Source organism: Trichechus manatus, unplaced genomic scaffold, assembly GCF_000243295.1.
Source record: "Trichechus manatus latirostris isolate Lorelei unplaced genomic scaffold, TriManLat1.0 scaffold00191, whole genome shotgun sequence".
NCBI classification, from domain to species: domain Eukaryota; kingdom Metazoa; phylum Chordata; class Mammalia; order Sirenia; family Trichechidae; genus Trichechus; species Trichechus manatus.
The window spans coordinates 88,307-105,485 of NW_004444127.1; the positions used below are offsets into that span (position 1 = coordinate 88,307).

Sequence of the window (17,179 nt, forward strand, 5' to 3'; positions counted from 1 at the left end):
GCCCCTTGAGTCAATTCCAACTCATAGCAACCCTATAGGACAGAGTAGAACCGCTCCATAGAATTTCCAAGGAGCGGCTGGTGGATTCGAGCTGCTGACTTTTTTGGTTAGCAGCCAAGCTTCTTAACCACGCCACCAGGGCTCCAAATAAGGCTAAAGTAAAGGCAAAAGTGGAATGGTCAGAAGACCACATCTTCCCAGCCATACCCATACTGCGGGATCCTGCGTATTTGCCGCCACACGGAAAGAAGACTTTCCTGCTCAAGGCGCCTTAGAGATAGTTAGCTTTGCACGTGGGGCCTGGGTTTTCTATCTCACTGCTGAGGTCCAAGAATATGTAGGGTCTGTGGCAGACATTCAAAAACTATTTTCTTGAACAAAAACGGGAGAAATCACAAACCTTGATGAAAAGCTTTCATAGAGGAATGATGTTTTAAGGCTGCCTAGCCTTAATCTGGTGAAGCTTTTCCGTGGGCCTCACAAAGACATAAGTTTGCAGAAATGCCTCCTTGGCTCTAACCATTTCCGGAAATTGGGGGACTAAGGCAGGGAGGCAGAAGAGGGGCCCCGCGCGCCAGGTAGGGTACCGCCCAGGTGTGCGGGAACCCCGGCCTGGAAGCAGTGCCCGCGCATTCAGACCGCAGAGTGCTAACGCGGGAGCCGGCAGCCTGCCCCTCGTTCAGGAGATCTTGGCTTCTGGGCCCCTTCCCCTTCTTGGGCTCGTCCTTCCGGCCTGGGGCTTATCGGCATATCCGGGCAGGGACGGGCCTGGGGAGTCACCGCCCCTGTGCTGCGACTACGTCTGCGTTCTACAGCCAGCAGGCAACACTGACGTGTCCTCCGGCCTGGGTGGTAGGGAGCAAACCGCGCCCTTGCAGTCCGGGGACCCGGTCCCGGCGCAGGCGGCCTCTGGGATCCCTGAGTCGCCATGCCCCGGGCCCGGTTCCGTCGCTGTCCTCGCCCAGGTTTAGAGAGTTCCCAGGCCGAGGAAACGGACACTTAACACGCTTCTCTAGAGGCCCGCGTCCGGTCTTCTCCAACTCTCCCAAGTAGGTGTGACTCCCCCCGACAAACTTTGCAGAGTAGGAAGCCAGCAGGACCTCCCTTTGTGCAGACTCGAGGATTCTTTGCAGAAGTCTCCGCCGTTTTGTCTCAAGCTGCTTGCAGCAACTCAGCTTCCTCCTCTAGGAAACCTGGAATAGTTTCTTGCGAGGAGCCCTGCAGGGTTTTTTTTTTATGTGTTATATTGCTCCCACTTGTGGACTTTGGAGGCCTGGCTGTGCGTGGATGCCCGGCTGTGGACATCACAGGCCCCTATCGGCCCCGCTGGTCACGGGAGTCAGCCTTCTGCCTTGCAAGGCGCAGAGCTGGGAACCTGGCAGTCCCTAGACCCAGGCGGTGCCCTCCCTCCCTGGGCTGGTTAACAGAGCAGGCAGGCCTCTCTGCCCCTTCCTCAGACCTAGGCCGTCGGGAAGGACAAGGTGAGCACTTGGGAAAGCCCAGCCAACTTGGGGAAGACCCCAGAGAAGACTTCTTGGAGCAGTATTTAGCGGCAGGGACACCCTGGGTTTCTGTGCCCCGGCGGGTCACCCATCCTTTGGTGCATGGGAGCTTGTGCATCAGGACTGGAAAAATCCACGAGGAGTAAATAATACAATAACTCATTCTATTGAACTTTGACCATGAGTCAGCATTTGTTCTAAGTTCTATGTTAACTTATATATTTATATCTTCACAGCTACCCTATGAGGTAGAGTTATAGCCCCTGCCCCCAGCAGTTATGGAAACAGAAGTGAACAAGCTCACATCTCCTCAGAGTGAGACCACCATCTCCTTTGCCCAGCCTCCCGCTCTCCCTCCCTTCATCCAGAGTGCAAAGGGGGCCCTGGAGCTCTCCTTGGGGTACCAGCACTTTCAGACACTCCCTCCCCCACTCCTCCTTCTCCGTCCCCACGCACCATCTACTCCAGACCACCAGATAATCTCATCCTTCCCTTTACTCCTACGTACATCAGTCCCTGCAAGACACCAGGACTCCCAGGCCAAAATCTGCTGTAACTCAGAAAATTTTGACCTGGCCTGTCGAAATCAAGGCAGCAAGAATAAAAAATGAACATTGGTGACCCCTTAGATTGCAGAATGAAAAACTTCCACAATAGTGAAACAAGCTAAAGCAGCAACAAGTTAAAGTCATATAAAAGTAGCAGGCACAGCCCTTGGCACATAATAGGTCCTTAGCTGATTTTATTTGTTGAAGTGATTGTACACATGGTGACAAATAGTAAGGGACGCAGGAGTAAGTACATAAACTTAAACGGGCAGCTATGGAAGCAGGAGGCCATGAAACTTCCAACTTATTGCTGATGCTTGGTGCTATGGAAAGTCCTTGAGCGGCCTGTGCATCGAGTGCCTTTGTCTTTTTGCAGATGTTCACCCTCCCTCAGAAGGAATCCAGGGCACCTACCACCTGTCCAGGCCCAGCCACCACACAGGACCTGGGAAGTAGCTGTGACAATGGTCCAGAAAGAGAGTGCTCCAGAAAACCAGATCAGAAGCTCTATGGAGTGGGTGATCCCACTGCCACATTCTCCTCTGGCAGCTCCTACCTGTCCTCTCGAGGCAGTATCATTAAGTGGTTCTGGGACTCTGCCGAGGAGGGCTACAGGACCTACCACCTGGATGAGTATGATGAGGACAAAAACCCAAGTGTGAGTGAAGCCTCCTCCCCTACCCCCCATCCCCGCCAGGCCCCAGGAGAGCAGTACAGGGTGGTGTACTCTACTTTGGCCAATAAGCTGGACCGCATCCAGCTTATTTTTGTCAGGTTGCAATTATGGCCCTCTAGTCCTCTGATCTCACTACCTTGGCCAATAGGACAGCCCCCAGCTTGCTCTTTTCAGGTTGACATTATCCACGAGGGCCTCCGATGTAGCTCAAAGAGTTGATTGGCTGGATCAGAAAATGGCCCATTTATAATAAAGGAGGCCCTGTGTGTTTCAGAGTAGAACTGTGCTCTATAGAGTTTTCATGGCTGTGAACTTTTGGAAGCAAATCACCAGGCATTGTCTTCTGAGGCACCTCTGGTGGGTTTGAACAGTCAGTCTTCTGTTAGTAGCCCAGCTCTTAACTATTTCTGCCACCCAGGGACGCCACAGAATAGTCAAGATTAAATGAGATGAAATATGTAAGGTTATCAGCACAGGGCTTGGCATATAATATATTCAAGAAACTGTAGCTGCTGTTATTATTATCTGTCCCAATTATTATAGGTTATTACTACTAATAGTATGTCACAAATAATCCTTTAGCAATCTGTATTTGTTGAACATCTATCAGGTGCTGGGCACTCTTCTAGGTTGCAGGGTTACAGCAGTGAGCAACGACGAAGTTCCTGTCCTCATGGAGTTTATATTCTAGTGGGAGAGACAAACAGAGGACAGTTAAAAAAAAGTATATATATATATGGTAATAAGTGCTATAGAGAAAAGTAAAGCAGGATAAAGACAATAGAGAATGATATGATGGGCTGGGGATGTTGCTATTTCATGTAAGGTGGTCTCAAAGGCCACTTTAATAAGGTGACATTTGAGCAGAGATGTGAAAAAAGTGAGTGAGTGTATTATCTAACTATTGCTGTGTAACAAATTACCCCAGATTTTAGCAGCTTAAAACAACAAACATTTCACAGTTTCTGGGGTTCAGGAATCCAAGTGGGTGCCTCGGGCTTAAGATCTTTTGTGAAGTTGTAGTGAAGTTGAGGCTGCGGTCTCATCTGAAGGCTTCACTTGGTGGTGGGGAATCCACTTCCAAGCTTACTCACACAGCTCTTGGTAGAGGCCTCAGTCCCACACCACACAGACCTCTCCACACAACTGCTTCATGACATGGCAGCTGGATTCTCCCAGGGTAAGCAATCCAAGAAACAGTGAGAGAGTGTGAGCAACCTAGATGGAAGCTACAGCCTTTTGTAACCTAGTTTCTGAAGTGACGTTCCATCACGTCTGCCATATTTTATTTGTTAAAAATGAGGCAATGAGGCCATCCCACACTCCGTGGGAGAAGACTGCACAAGGGCATGAATACCAGGAGGTGGGGGTCGTTGGGAGCCATCTTAGAGGCTCCCACAGGGAGTGAGCTATGAGGCTATCTGGGGAAAGAGGATTCCAGGCAGGGGGAACAGCAAGTGCAAAGGCCCCAGCGTGGAACCATGATTGATGAGTTCAAGGGCAGCGAGGGGGCCAGTGTAATTGGAGTGAAGCAAGCAAAGGGAGACTGGCAGGAGATGTGGTCAGAAAGGAATGGGAGAGGGGCAGTAATGTACCCTGTAGGGTCTTATAGGCCATGGTGAGCCTTCTGATTTTAGACAGAGGTGGGAAGTGTTCAGAGGAGGAGCAACAGGATCTGATTTAAGTTTTAAAAAGATGACTTGGGCTGCTGGACTGGGCAAGAGATGAAGTAGGAGAGCTATTGCAATAAAGTAGACAAGAGATTATGGTGGCTTGGATCAGGGTCTTAGTGAAGAATGAGAAGTGGTTGGATTCTGAATATATTTTGAACGTAGAGCGAACGGTGTTTGCAGATGGATTGGTTGCAGGTGGAGAAGCCCATCAGTTTTCTCCCTAGGGGGCATGAAGGAGCATTGCCTTATATTTATCATAATCTTAGCTCATTCAAGCTCTAGTTTTCATCCTTCTGCCTTCTTTTGCACCTCCCAGTAACTCAGGAGTTAGCTGTGCATGAGGCCAGCGCTGAGTCTCTCTAGGGACTCTGTAAGGAACAGCTCAGGCTGTTTACCTTCGGCCCTCTCTTGCCTATCAGAATAAATGACTATGGGGTAGGGATCAAGGTGTTGTGTGATGTTACACGGGGCTCCTGGGGGAGCGTTTACCCTGACACAGGGGCCTCATCTTGATCTACATTTACTCGTTTCTGTTCTGCCAGAATTCCAATTTACCTTTTACAATATGTCACCCTGTAGACATGTATTGGTCCTACTAAACCACTTGAGAGATACAGTGGTGTCTTGGGCATGCACCTGACCTTCAGGGGGCTTATCACCTTGTAGGGGAGATTAAAGCATGTACATCAGTCCCTGTGACCTGGGGCAGGAACTGACCAGCACTCTAAGGAGGGTGGTGGGGACAGATAAAGTGCTTTGGGGTCCAGAGGAAGAAAAGGTTTCTTCTAGGTGGGGTTTTGGGGAAGGCTTTATGGAGGAGATGGTATTTAAACAGAGATTTAGAAATGGAAAGATAGGGTCAGGGAGCTGAGTGGAGGGCACAACTTGAACAAAGATGGAAATTATGGTTGGAAGGGTGGGATTGCAGAGAGCTCCCACTTTGCTTTGCTGCCTTGGTGGGTTCCTTGGGCCTTTCAGTGGCACCCCTCAACCATGCTCAACCTGTCTCTGTACCTCTTGTCTCCAGGGCATCGTTAACTTGGGCACCAGTGAGAACAAACTCTGCTTTGACCTGCTGTCCTGGCGGGTGAGTCCTGGTGTGCCTCTGGTGGCATCACTAACTTCAAGGGCGGTCTTCCCTTGGACTTCCCCAGAGTGCTTCCGCCACAAGAGTCTGTTGCTTGCCTCAGTGGCCCTGGCCTGAGAGCCAAGAGACCCAGGTTCCAGATCTGCCTTGGGGCCGTGTTCTGTGTGATCTTGGGCAAGTCACTTCCCCACTCTGATTCTGTTTCTTCATCTCTTTGAGCTCTTCCCTCCCTTCAGTCCTTCACGCTGTCTGCGTCCCTTCGCTGAGGTGGGAACCCACAGTGGTGTGCTGGTCAGTGTTTAACAACTGACTCTCCAGGGGGAACAAAAGCCTTGATGTGAAGCTTTTGCCAATTTTCATAGTAAAAAACCCCCACCATGGCCAATTTCAAACCACTGATGTGACATCACCACGCATGCAGTTGGGAAGACCGGCATAGTAGACACCATTATGTAGAATTCCCACCAGACGGACACAATAGATGTAAATAACCTCAAGAGCGTAGATAATGCTAAAATGTAGTAACATAATTAGGAAGTAATGATTTTTGAGTACTTACTACTTTTGCTTTTAATATAATGTACTTAATTGCAAGTTTATATGGTTTAATTTTTTAAATGGCTTATTTTAACACAGCTTGCAAAATTCCTGAAAAGTTAATTGGCAGCTTTGGTGAGCTGATGTGAGCCAGCTCTAGCGAGCTATTGGACGTACCTGATAATTGTCTCCCTCAAAGGCTTGTTGTCAGAGTTTGGATTTGTAGAGAGAACAATCCTTAACCAAAAAGAACACATTTCCAAAGATGGAAATTTAGGCATCAAGGGGAAGGAACTGTGGAAAATAGGTTTTTAGTGGAGTGTTGTATAAAGAGCACTGGATTAGAGTAAAAAAATTGGGTATTTGTCTCAGCTCTGCCACTTGCTAGCCCTTTGACCTTGACGGACTCACCTCACTTTTCTGAGCCTCGGTTTCCTCATCTGCAAAATGGGCATGAGAACGCTGTACCTGTGCTTTCTCTCTCATGGTTTCTCTGACGAGCAGACCATGGTCTTGGCTGGGTGGGACTGCGGGAGGCACCAGCTTCACCAGGTGTAAAGCTGTTGGCCTCGGCGTAAAGTGCTGTATGGATGCGGGTGGCAGTGCTGACCCTCACGCCCTACTCTCTTCTCTGTCCCTAGCTGAGTCAGAGTGACATGCTGCGGGTGGAGCCATCCTTGCTGCAGTACCCTGACTGGAGGGGGCATCTGTTGTAAGTAGTGATATAGGCCAGTTATTCTTAGGCAGGGGTGATTTTGTGCCCCAGGGGACATTTGGCAATGTCTGGAGACATTTGTGGTTGTCACAACTGGGAGGGGGGGTGCTACTAACATTTAGTGGGTAGAGGCAAGAGACATTTCTCAAGCTGCTACAATGCACAGGACAGCCCTCCACAACAAAGAATTATCCAGACCACAATGTCCTAGTGCCAGGGTAAGAAAGCCTGGTCCTGGACACCTGGGGCTTGCGGGGTCTCCTGGGGCATCTGCAGGGAACTGGTGCCTCCTGCCAGTCTACCCAACTTAGGTGTCCCTGACCCTGGGTGTGAGGCATGGGGAGGGCTTTCAGGCAAAGAGTCTTTGTGCTGTTTTCTCTGTAGCTTTGGGAGTATTAGGGGAGCCAGAATCAGCTTTAGGCCTTTTCCTAATGATAAGATGGGAGGAGGTAAATAATGCTAATAGTTTATGTTTACTGAGCAATTACTATAGGCCAGACACTGTTCTAGGGGCTTAGTGATGGAGCAGGACTTGATGTCAAGACTGACTCCAAAGCACATGTTCTTATACTAATTAGGAGAGAAGGCCCTGGAGTCAGACTACTGGGTTTGAATGTGGGCTCTGCCATTTAGCAGCAAGTGATTTCATTCCTTTGAACCTCAGTTTCTTCATCTGTAAAATGGGAATAATGATAATAATAGTAGTTGCATCCGGGGGTTATTATGAAGGTAAAAAATTCTCCATAAACGACACCTGCATAAGGTAACTGCTTAATAAATATTAGCAGTAATAACTATAGTAATAGTTATCATTGTAGTAACATTTTATTATTGTTTTATTTATTATTATTAGCTAGGGCTATGTGTAGAGCATCACTTTTGATATTCTTAAAGTCTTCTAATTTGTTGGGGTTGGGTGTCCTAGACCTATTGAGGATGAAAGTTTCAATGCATGTGAGTGAAGAAGGGTGGGGAGGTGGGTGCTGAAGAGTGGAGACAACCCCTGACCACACTCCCCTCGTGGAACTAGGGAGGGTGATGGCAGCTCCCTGAAGAGTTACCAAAGGAGCTTTGGGATGGACTAAGGGTTGAGGGCCTCCTGGCAAGTACTGTCTGTCTGTCTGTCTGCTTGTCTCTAGCCTCCGGGAGGAAGTGGCCAGGTTCCTGTCTTTCTACTGCAAGAGCCCGGTACCCCTCAAACCAGAGAATGTGAGTACCCCCTCCTCTGCTCCTCGCTGCTCTGACACCCCCACTTCCTGACTTTTGGCTGGCCTAGGGTGAGGTGGGGTTGGGTTCTGCCTTTCACTTAGTTTTGATTTGTTTCAAGGTAGAATTGGGAATACCGCTTTCCTTCCTTCTTCCTAATCCACGGCATTTAGCGTCTGGATAAATTTCTGCCCCACTTTGTCTTTGGTCCCTCTTTGCCCCCACACCTCCAGGAAAGACTTGCAGAGCAACCAGCTCCCCTTGTTGTGGTCCAGTTGTTCTACAGCAGGGTCCACACTCAGGAGCTTGGCTGGTAGTCAGGAGGGCCTTTGGGCACCTGGGAGACACCAAGGAGGGACTACCTGATTCTTCCTCCCCCTGTGTCATCCTGGGACAGAGGCTGCGGGTCCTTGCTCCCTTCTGGGACAGGTTCATCTTTGTCCCATGGATGTGTCGCCCTCAGGTGGTTGTTCTGAATGGCTGTGCTTCCCTCTTCTCTGCCCTGGCCACGGTCCTGTGTGAGGTGGGGGGTAAGTAGACTCTGGGGGCTGCAGTATGCCTGGAGTGTCCCCATTGCCTGGCCCTGAGGGATATATCAGAATGCTTTTGGCTGTAATACATTTGGCTGTAATACAATACCAGACCAATCAGGGTACAAATGATGGCATAATAGGACACCAGGATCCGGCAGCTCCGGGGAGATCAATGTGATAACAGGGTTCTGGACTGCCACTCTGTGATAATCTTGGCTTACCTTCATGGTCACAAGGTGACTGTCACATCCTCACATGACAGCATTGTCCCACAGCAGGAAGAAAGGATTGAGGTTGTGCCTTGTCTGTATCTTTTTTTATCAGTGGTGGGGTAGAGTCTCTTTCTCAGAAGAGTCCCAGCAGAGCTCGTCTTATGTTACTGGTTAGAACTGACTCATAAGCCCATTCCCAAAGCAGTCCCTGGCCAGGGGGACCAGGAGAACCATGGTTGGCTTAAACCAAGCTTGGTTCATCCCCTGGGGCTGGGGAGGCCCCCCTTCCTTGGACATATTGCTGGTCATATCTGAAAAATATAGTGTTCTCTTAGCAAGGAAGAACATTGGATTGGCTGTTGAGTAGGAAGCCAGCAAGTCTGCCTCAAGAGCCCTGGTAGTCTTAAGAACCAATAGTGGTCAGGGGTTATTGGTTGCAAGGAACAAAGGTCCACTTATGCTAGTCCAACTAACAATGATAATATTAGTAACATTGATTGACCACATACTACGTTCCAGGTACTGGTCTAAGGCTTTACATATACTATGTCATTGAATCCTCACAACACCCCTATGAGGTAGATTCAGTGGTCATCCCTGTTTTACAGATCAAGAGATTAAGCCACAGGGAGGTTAAGTAACTTGTCAAAGTCACACAAAGAGCAGGTAGTAACCAGAATTTGAACCCTAAAAGGAAGAGTCACTGTAAGGACATAATAGGTAGTTTCATATCCATTCAAGAAGAATCAAGAATAGGATCAAGGTCACGCTCTGAGTCTCTCATAGGGTGTACAGTCTCGCCCCCGCCGCCCCTGCTTTTTGCCCTCTCTCTGGATCATCCTCAGCTCTCATCTGGTCCAGAGTAGCTGCCCCAGCACCAGCTCCACATGGCCTGTCCGTCCAAATGCGCGTTGTCATCCCACAGAGTCTCTGCTTCTTAGATCAGAGTCTTGGGAGAGAAGGCAGGATGGGTTTCTAGCCAACCAGTGGATTGGCTTCCTTGGGTCATGTGTCCACCTTTGGTCTGATCCCTGTGGCCAGAGGAGGAAACAGACAGAACAAAGGCTGCCCCTTCCACAGCTGTGGATTGTGCTAAAGGGGAGATTGGGGAGGGAGGGCAGCTTGACCTATGCATCCTCTTCAGAACTGGAGGAACAGCTTATCTCCATGTTAGAGTGGATCTTGGAGGTCACCTCATCCAATCCGCCCATCCAAAGCTAGACTTCACTGTATGACCAATCCCCAAATAGTCACAGCATTGCATTTGAATACCCTCAGGGGTGGGGAATTCACCCCTCCTGAAGCAGTATCTTCTCTCTTTGGGCAATTCTATGTTGTCAGGTCCATTTGTGGAGCCCAAATCATCACTTTGCAGCTTTTACTCACTGGTCCCAATTCTGTCCTTGGAGCCATCCAGCATGTTGAGGGCTTCAAAAGGACCCTTTAAGCCTCACTTCCCTCATCTGTAAAATAGAGATGATAATGGTACCTACTTCACAGAGTGATTGTGAGGATCAGATGAGATACAATGCAAATAAATGTTTAGCACAGTTCCCAGCATGTGGTAGATGCTCAATAAATGCTAGCTGTTAATTGTTAGAAAAGGGACTGAACTCAGTGGATCCAAACTTTAGGAAGAGTTTTGGGAGTTGGAGGAGACATGCTGTTGAAGGAGGGAGCATGCCCCAAATGTTCCCCAAGGACATTGAAGGCTAGGAGAAGCAGAAGGGCCAGTGGACGGGGGTCCTGGGGTGTGCTGGCCAGAAGATGACAGGCCCTGGCCTACTCCTGCCCCCAGAGGCTTTCTTGATCCCAACCCCTTACTATGGAGCCATCACGCAGCACGTCTATCTCTATGGCAACGTCCGACTGGTCTATGTCTATCTGGACAGTGAGGTAAGAGTTCCTGGGATTCCAGCTCGGACCTGGGCCTTTCTGTCGGCCGAGTGTCCTGCACCTGAATTTGAGGTTGGACATGGGAGAGGCCTGTGCTGAGGGTTCTGGGGTTGCAGGTGAAAGGGGAGTGGAGGCTTCTGTTGTCTGCTAGTTCAGTTCCCAGAAGATTCTCAAGCTCTAGGCTTTGAGATCCCTGGGGTCCATGTAGAAACCAAGGGCCAGCCCCAGGAGCCTATATCCAAATAGTGGGGTGGGGGAGGAGGTGGAACATGCCTCAGATAGAAGCGTACCTCCTAGGACCCAAATCAGAAGACCCCTGGGACCTCTGCCAGAAGCCTAAGAGTGATGAGGGTGGCCCGATGTGACGGGGCAGGAGAGGATGGTGCTGAGAGGGAGTGACCCTACCTCTGTATTTTCCAGAGACTGTTGTAAGGAGGCTGGAATTGTAGTGGTGAGGAGAGACCTGAGAGTTCAGGTTTACTGGGTCAGTGAATTGGGCTGGTGGCTCTGGGGTCTTTTTCCAGGTCACTGGGACGGACACGCGCCCCTTCCAGCTCACGGTGGAGAAGCTGGAGATGGCCCTGCAAGGAGCTCATTCTGAGGTCTGGGGCCAAACCAAGGCCAAGGCTGGGAGTGGGTGGGTCTGAGCAGGGTGTGGACCCTTCTTCCTGTGGCTGATCTCTTCCCAGGAGTCAGGCTGGTAGCCTGTGGTGGGAGCGGGGGAGTGGGCTGGTAGCATGGGACCCTTCTGGAGGTCAGGCAGGACCCTACCCATGGAAGGTCTTCCCACAAAAGATGGGCCCCTTAAACCTCAAACCATCCCCTCACTCTCCTCACCTCCCCCCACCCCACCCCCGTACTCTGCCTGATTCTGACTGAGAAGGTCAAGTGTGGAGCTCAGGAGTCTGTGTTTCAACAGGTCTCCCAGGTGATTTGAGGAGAGTCCCTGGGTGGTGCAAATAGTTAATACGCTTGGCTGCTAACCAAAAGGTTGGCGGTTCAAGTCTACCCAGAGGTACCTCAGAAGAAAGGCTTGGCAATCTACTTCTGAAACATCAGCCATTGAAAACCCTATGGAGCACAGTTCTACTATGACACACATGGGGTTGCCATGAGTTGGGGTCAACTTGATGGCAAGTGGTTTGTTTTTGGTTTTTGTGGCCTCCTGAAGAAAGGCAGAGACCGGTACTCCAGTGGTTCCTTTCCAGTCCACTTCCTAAAAATCCATCTACTTGATTTTCTTCCTTGGTCATTAAAGCTGTACATGCTCACGGGAGGAAATTTGGAAAGTACAAACACCTCTGCTATAATCCTACAACCAGAGGTAACCTCTACTGGCATTTGAGCGTGTTTCCCTCTGGGCTCTGTTCTATGCATTTGTCTCCTTTTCATAGTTGACACGAGGCTGCAGGTGTAATTCTGGGTCCTACTTGTTGGCCTCATGTTGGGTCATGAACATACATGGCCCCTTTCCCTGGGAGCCCACCCAGCCATCTGCCTCATCGGGTGCGACTCTGTGGCCCTGGCCTTCGGGAGAAGCTGAGGGTTTCCTGCTCTAATGGTTTCAGGGTGTGAAGGTCAAAGGCCTCATCCTTATCAACCCTCAGAACCCTCTGGGTGACATCTACTTACCAGGAGAGCTGCAGGAGTACCTGGGATTTGCTGAGAGGTAAGACACCCACCCCACATTCCCACATGCGTCTGGGCAGATCAGGGTTCTGATGTGGACTTTCATGGCAGGTCCTTAGGCCCCCTTCTTCCCCACTGCAGGCTTCCACCAGCTTTGGCCCCTCCCTGGCAGTAAGGTGAGGAGGTGGGGCTTTATGGGATGCTGATTCATGAGAGAGGCTAGACAGTGATTCTTTTTCTTTTTGTAACAACAGCTCTCATTTATGGCACACTCTCCAGGGGTTAGGCACCTCAGTAAGCACGTTACATGCTATATCTCATTTAATCCTCACAACAGCCCTATTGGTACAGATACCTTTTATCCCCATTTTACAGGTGAGAAAACAGGCTTAGAGTGGTCAAGTGAGCGCACCTGCCCCTGACCACACAGTCACTGAGTTGTGGAGCCAGACTTGAATCGGCCAGGTCTGGAGCCCATGTCCTTAACTGTGCCCCTTGTGGAGGTACCTAACGGCTCCATGTCTCCCCTCCAGTTTTTTGAAAGCTCCACTGTCATCTACTTTGTATATATGGGAGAACATAGATGAAAGATGGGTATTCCTGGAAAAACCAAGTTTGGCAACCGAGGCTAGACCTAAGTTCCTCTGGATTTCTCTCACTGCCTCCCCACACGGGAGCACATCATGCTGTATGAACCAAGCCATCTCCTCCCCACCACCTGCCCTCAGGCACAAGCTGCACGTGATTGTGGATGAGGTCTACATGCTGTCTGTGTTTGAGGAGTCGGCCGCCTACAGCAGTGTCCTGGGCCTAGAAAGGTGAGGCCTCCGCCAGCCTCCACTCTCCCACAGTGCCCTGCCCCTCTGTGGCCTGCCCCAGGGCAATTCCTCTTCCACTCAGCTGATCCTGCTGGTCCTCAGATCCCTTAATGAGAAGATGGGAGGGTTGGACTAGATCAGTGATTTTCAAATCTGTCTTAGTGTCCTAGTGCTGTATAACAGAAATACCATAAGGGGGTGGCTTTAAAGAACAGAAATTTATTTCTCACAGTTCTGGTGGTTAAAAATCCAAATCAGGGTCTTGGCCATGTCCATTCCTTCTGTGAACCTCTCTCCTAGTTCTGGTGTCTGCTGGCGATCCTTGCAGTTCCTTTGCTTGTAGACGATCCTCACGTGGCATCTGTCTTCGCCTGTGTGTGTCTCTGTGTTCTGGTCTTTTTATAACTGAGAAGTGATTAGGTTTAGGATCTACCCTATACTGGTATGACCTTAACTGAATGATAACATTATATTGCATTATGGAAGGTGATTATGTTATATCACATCACATCATATTCATTACATTATAGAAGGTAAGCTGCTCTAGACTAGTGTTTGGCGAAACCACCAGGAACGATAGCCTAGCCAAGTTGACACATAAAATCAACCATCACAAAATTGTTCTTTGGAGTTTCTGAGAGCTCCAAGGAGGGGCCTTTGGATTCCTTGGGAGGGGGCTGGATGGGTGGGAAGCTGGTCTCCTTTGCTGTTTCCTTCACCCCCAGAGAAGCTCCAGTTTCATTCATTCATTCATTCGTGTGCCAAGCTCTTCTAGCTACTTAAGCATTAGGTTTAGTTTGGGCAAAAGAATTTGTGGCCAAAACACATTTGGAAACACTTGGACCAGATTATCTCTGAAGTCCCTTAAAAATCTGATGCGCAGGGATTTTAACAGTTCTGACGTTTGTTCAGAACTTTCAACCCTGCAAAGTACTTTCCATTGGTTCTCTCATCTAATCCTCATAAAGCTCTGCAAAGTAGAAAGAGCATGTAACATTACTTCCATTCATTTGTGGGTTAGAAAAGTGAGACAGAGAAAATAGTGACTAATCCTTGATCCTCGGTTACTCATTTAAAAAGCAGTTATGAGCATTGCTCTGTGCCAGGCACTGTGCTGGTGCGGGGACTACAAAAATGAACAAGAAAGGCATAGGCCCTTCCTATGTGGAACTTTTATTTCTAGCCAGAATAAAACCTTTAGTAGCTAAAAACATAGTCATTTGTTTATGGCCATAATAAAAGAAGTCTGAGGAGCTATGAGGAAGCCGCTTGGGGTGCCCAATTGGCTTGCTTTGCTGGGGGGTGGACAGGGAAGGTCTCTTTGAGGAGATGACACTTGATCTGGATCAGAGGAGGGCCAACTTTTTCTGTAAAGGGCCAGATAGTAAATATTTTAGCTTTGTAGGCCATTGTAGCAAAAGGGGCCATAGACAATCTGTAAATGAATGAGTGTGGTTGTGTTCCAATAAAACTTTATTTACAAAAACAAGCAGTGGACTGAATTTGGTCTGCAGGCTATAGTTTGCTGACCCCAATTCTAAAGATATGTAGGAACTGATGATTCAGTTTCATTCATCATCTCCTCATTTGTTCAGCTAACACATATAAGCTCCCTTTGTTTCTGTGCTGCTCTCTGCAGGCTGCCTGACCCCCAGAGGACCCATGTGATGTGGGCCACCAGCAAGGTGAGTTCCTGGCTGGCCACAGGGGGTGTCAGGAAGGTAGGAGGCACAGAGGTGGATGGAACTGGATTCCTCTGGGGAGGGCTGGCCACTCCTTAGGGTGCCTTCCTCCTGCAGGACTTTGGGATGTCCGGGCTCCGCTTTGGCACACTGTACACAGAAAACCAGGATGTGGCCATTGCTGTGGCTTCCCTCTGCCGCTACCATGGCCTCAGTGGTTTGGTCCAGTACCAGATGGCACAGCTGCTCCAGGACCGAGGTGACTGCCTGGGTCTGGTGACCTGAAATGGGTGGTGTGGGGGGGAGGGTTGTAGTCTGTCTGGCCAGGGTGAGCGATTGGCCAAAATCAGGGCTGCTTCTCCCATGGGAATTCAGGGTGGTATTTGAGAGCGCAGGCTCTAGGCCCAGACTGGGTTCATATCCTACTTGGTTACTGCCTGGCTGTGTGGCACGTTAGTTCACCTCCCCAAGCCTTGGTTTCCTCAGGGAAACAGGGATCATAGTGGGGCCTGTCTTGTAGGGTTATTGTGATTTGTAATACAATTAGGATAAACCTGGCATAATAATAGGCACTTGGTTAATGTGAACTCATTATTACAAGCCGTGAGCACATAAAGGCAGGGAGCAGGAGCTACTAAGGAAAAACTTATAATGGAATTATCTCTGTCTGTGCATAACCCTATGGACCACAGCAGTCTGATCCCATTGTGTGTGGGGTCGCCATGAGTTAGGGGCTGACTAGACAGCAGCCAACAACAACAACAACACACCAAAAAAAAAAAAAAAAGGCAATAAAAAAATGAGGATCAGAGAGGAAAAGTTGCCCATGGCCACACACCGTGTCAATGACTGTGGTGGCATCTGAACCTCGTTCTGTGTGACTTTAAAGCACATGTGCTTCACTTTGGAACTGGATAAACCTTTGGTTAGCTTCTGCATCCTGGGGGACTTTGGGCTCCTGAATGAAACACAGGACCGTGAGCTGTCAAGGTCAAGTCTCTGAATTTAAGGTGCTTTGCACCAAATGGGGCCCTGGTAGCACAGTGGTTAAGAGCTCAGGCTGCTAACCCAAAGGTTGGCAGTTCAAATCCACCAACTGCTCCTTGGAAACCCTATGGGGCAGTCCTACTTTATCTGGTAGGGTCGCTATGACTTGGAATCGACTTGACAGCAGTGGGTTTTTTGATTTTGCACCAAACACTGAGTTTCCCCCTCTATCAACCAGCTCTACAAAAAAAAGAAAAAAAAAAAACCCAAACCCATTACTGTCTAGTTGATTCCAACTCATAGCGACCCTATAGGGCAGAGCAGAACTGCCCCAAGGAGCCCCGGTGGTGCAGTGGTCAAAGTGATTGATGCTAACCAAAAGTTTGGTGGCTTGAAACCACCAGTGGCTCCAGAGGAGAAAGATGTGGCAGTCTGCTTTTATAGAGATTTACAGCCTTGGAAGCCCTATAGGGTTGCTATGAGTGGCTGGTGGGTTTGAACCACTGACCTTTCAGTTAGCAGCCAAGCACTTAACCACTGCATTAACAAGTCTCCTTTAACTAGCTCTAGAAGGGGCTCAGTGTTGGAAGCTTATAGCCTTTTCCTTTTCAAATTTTAGACCAGCCCAGTGGATGACTGAGGGAGATTTATCTTTTGGTTTCCCTTTTACCCAAACAGACTGGATCAACCAAGTGTACCTGCCGGAAAACCACGCCCGGCTCAAGGCTGCCCACACATATGTCTCTGAAGAGCTCAGGGCCCTGAGGATCCCCTTCCTGAGTCGTGGGGCAGGCTTCTTCATCTGGGCTGACCTGAGACAGGTAATGCAGGTGAAGCTGAGAGGCAGTTCTAAGCCTTCATCCAACAGGTGGGAGGCAGAGGTGGGCCAGAGCCTGCCCCAGTCTCAGCTTCGTCCCGAGATCCTTCCATCCCCCCAGTACCTGTCTGAGGGCACCTTTGAGGAGGAAATGCTGCTGTGGCGCCGCTTTTTGGACAACAAGGTGCTGCTGTCCTCTGGCAAGGCCTTTGGGTGTAAAGAGCCAGGCTGGTTTCGCTTCGTCTTCTCGGACAAAGCCCACCGGCTTTGCCTGGGTGAGCAGTCCGTCTTCCCACCCCACCTCCTCACTGTGCCCTTCTTCCTGCCCTCCCTCTTCTGGCCCCAGGAGACCCTCACATCTGGCCATCAGAGCTGACCAGGCCCTCATGTCCCCTTCCCAGGTATGCAGAGGGTCCGGCAGGTGCTTGAGGGCAAATCCCAGGTGGCAGAAGACCCCCCCTCCTCTCAGACCCAGGAGCCCAGCAGCTAGCACAGGTAGGCTGGTTGTTAACTTGTGGCCAGAGGACCTAGTAGCCACTACCGGCCTGGGCGTGCCAAGGCTGCGGGAGACTGATTGTGGATGAGCCATTTGCCAGGAGGATACCTGACTTGGCCTGACCCCTGAAGAAGAGGAGCTGTTTCCTGCCTTTTTCTGTGGCTG

General features: G+C 49.7%; 1 protein-coding gene across 1 annotated transcript; it reads left to right on the forward strand.

The window, feature by feature from the left end:
- Window positions 1-1,334: 1,334 nt before the first annotated feature.
- ACCS (1-aminocyclopropane-1-carboxylate synthase homolog (inactive)) lies at window positions 1,335-17,134 on the forward strand. The gene is made up of 15 exons (XM_004387642.3): window positions 1,335-1,481; window positions 2,427-2,708; window positions 5,427-5,486; window positions 6,665-6,735; window positions 7,878-7,947; window positions 8,408-8,474; window positions 10,488-10,585; window positions 11,110-11,187; window positions 12,154-12,254; window positions 12,943-13,032; window positions 14,672-14,717; window positions 14,832-14,973; window positions 16,380-16,522; window positions 16,640-16,793; window positions 16,920-17,134. Exons 2-15 carry the CDS (start codon window positions 2,427-2,429, stop codon window positions 17,006-17,008), a joined length of 1,491 nt encoding a protein of 496 aa, XP_004387699.1. The 5' UTR covers window positions 1,335-1,481; the 3' UTR covers window positions 17,009-17,134.
- The last annotated feature ends 45 nt before the right edge of the window (window positions 17,135-17,179 follow it).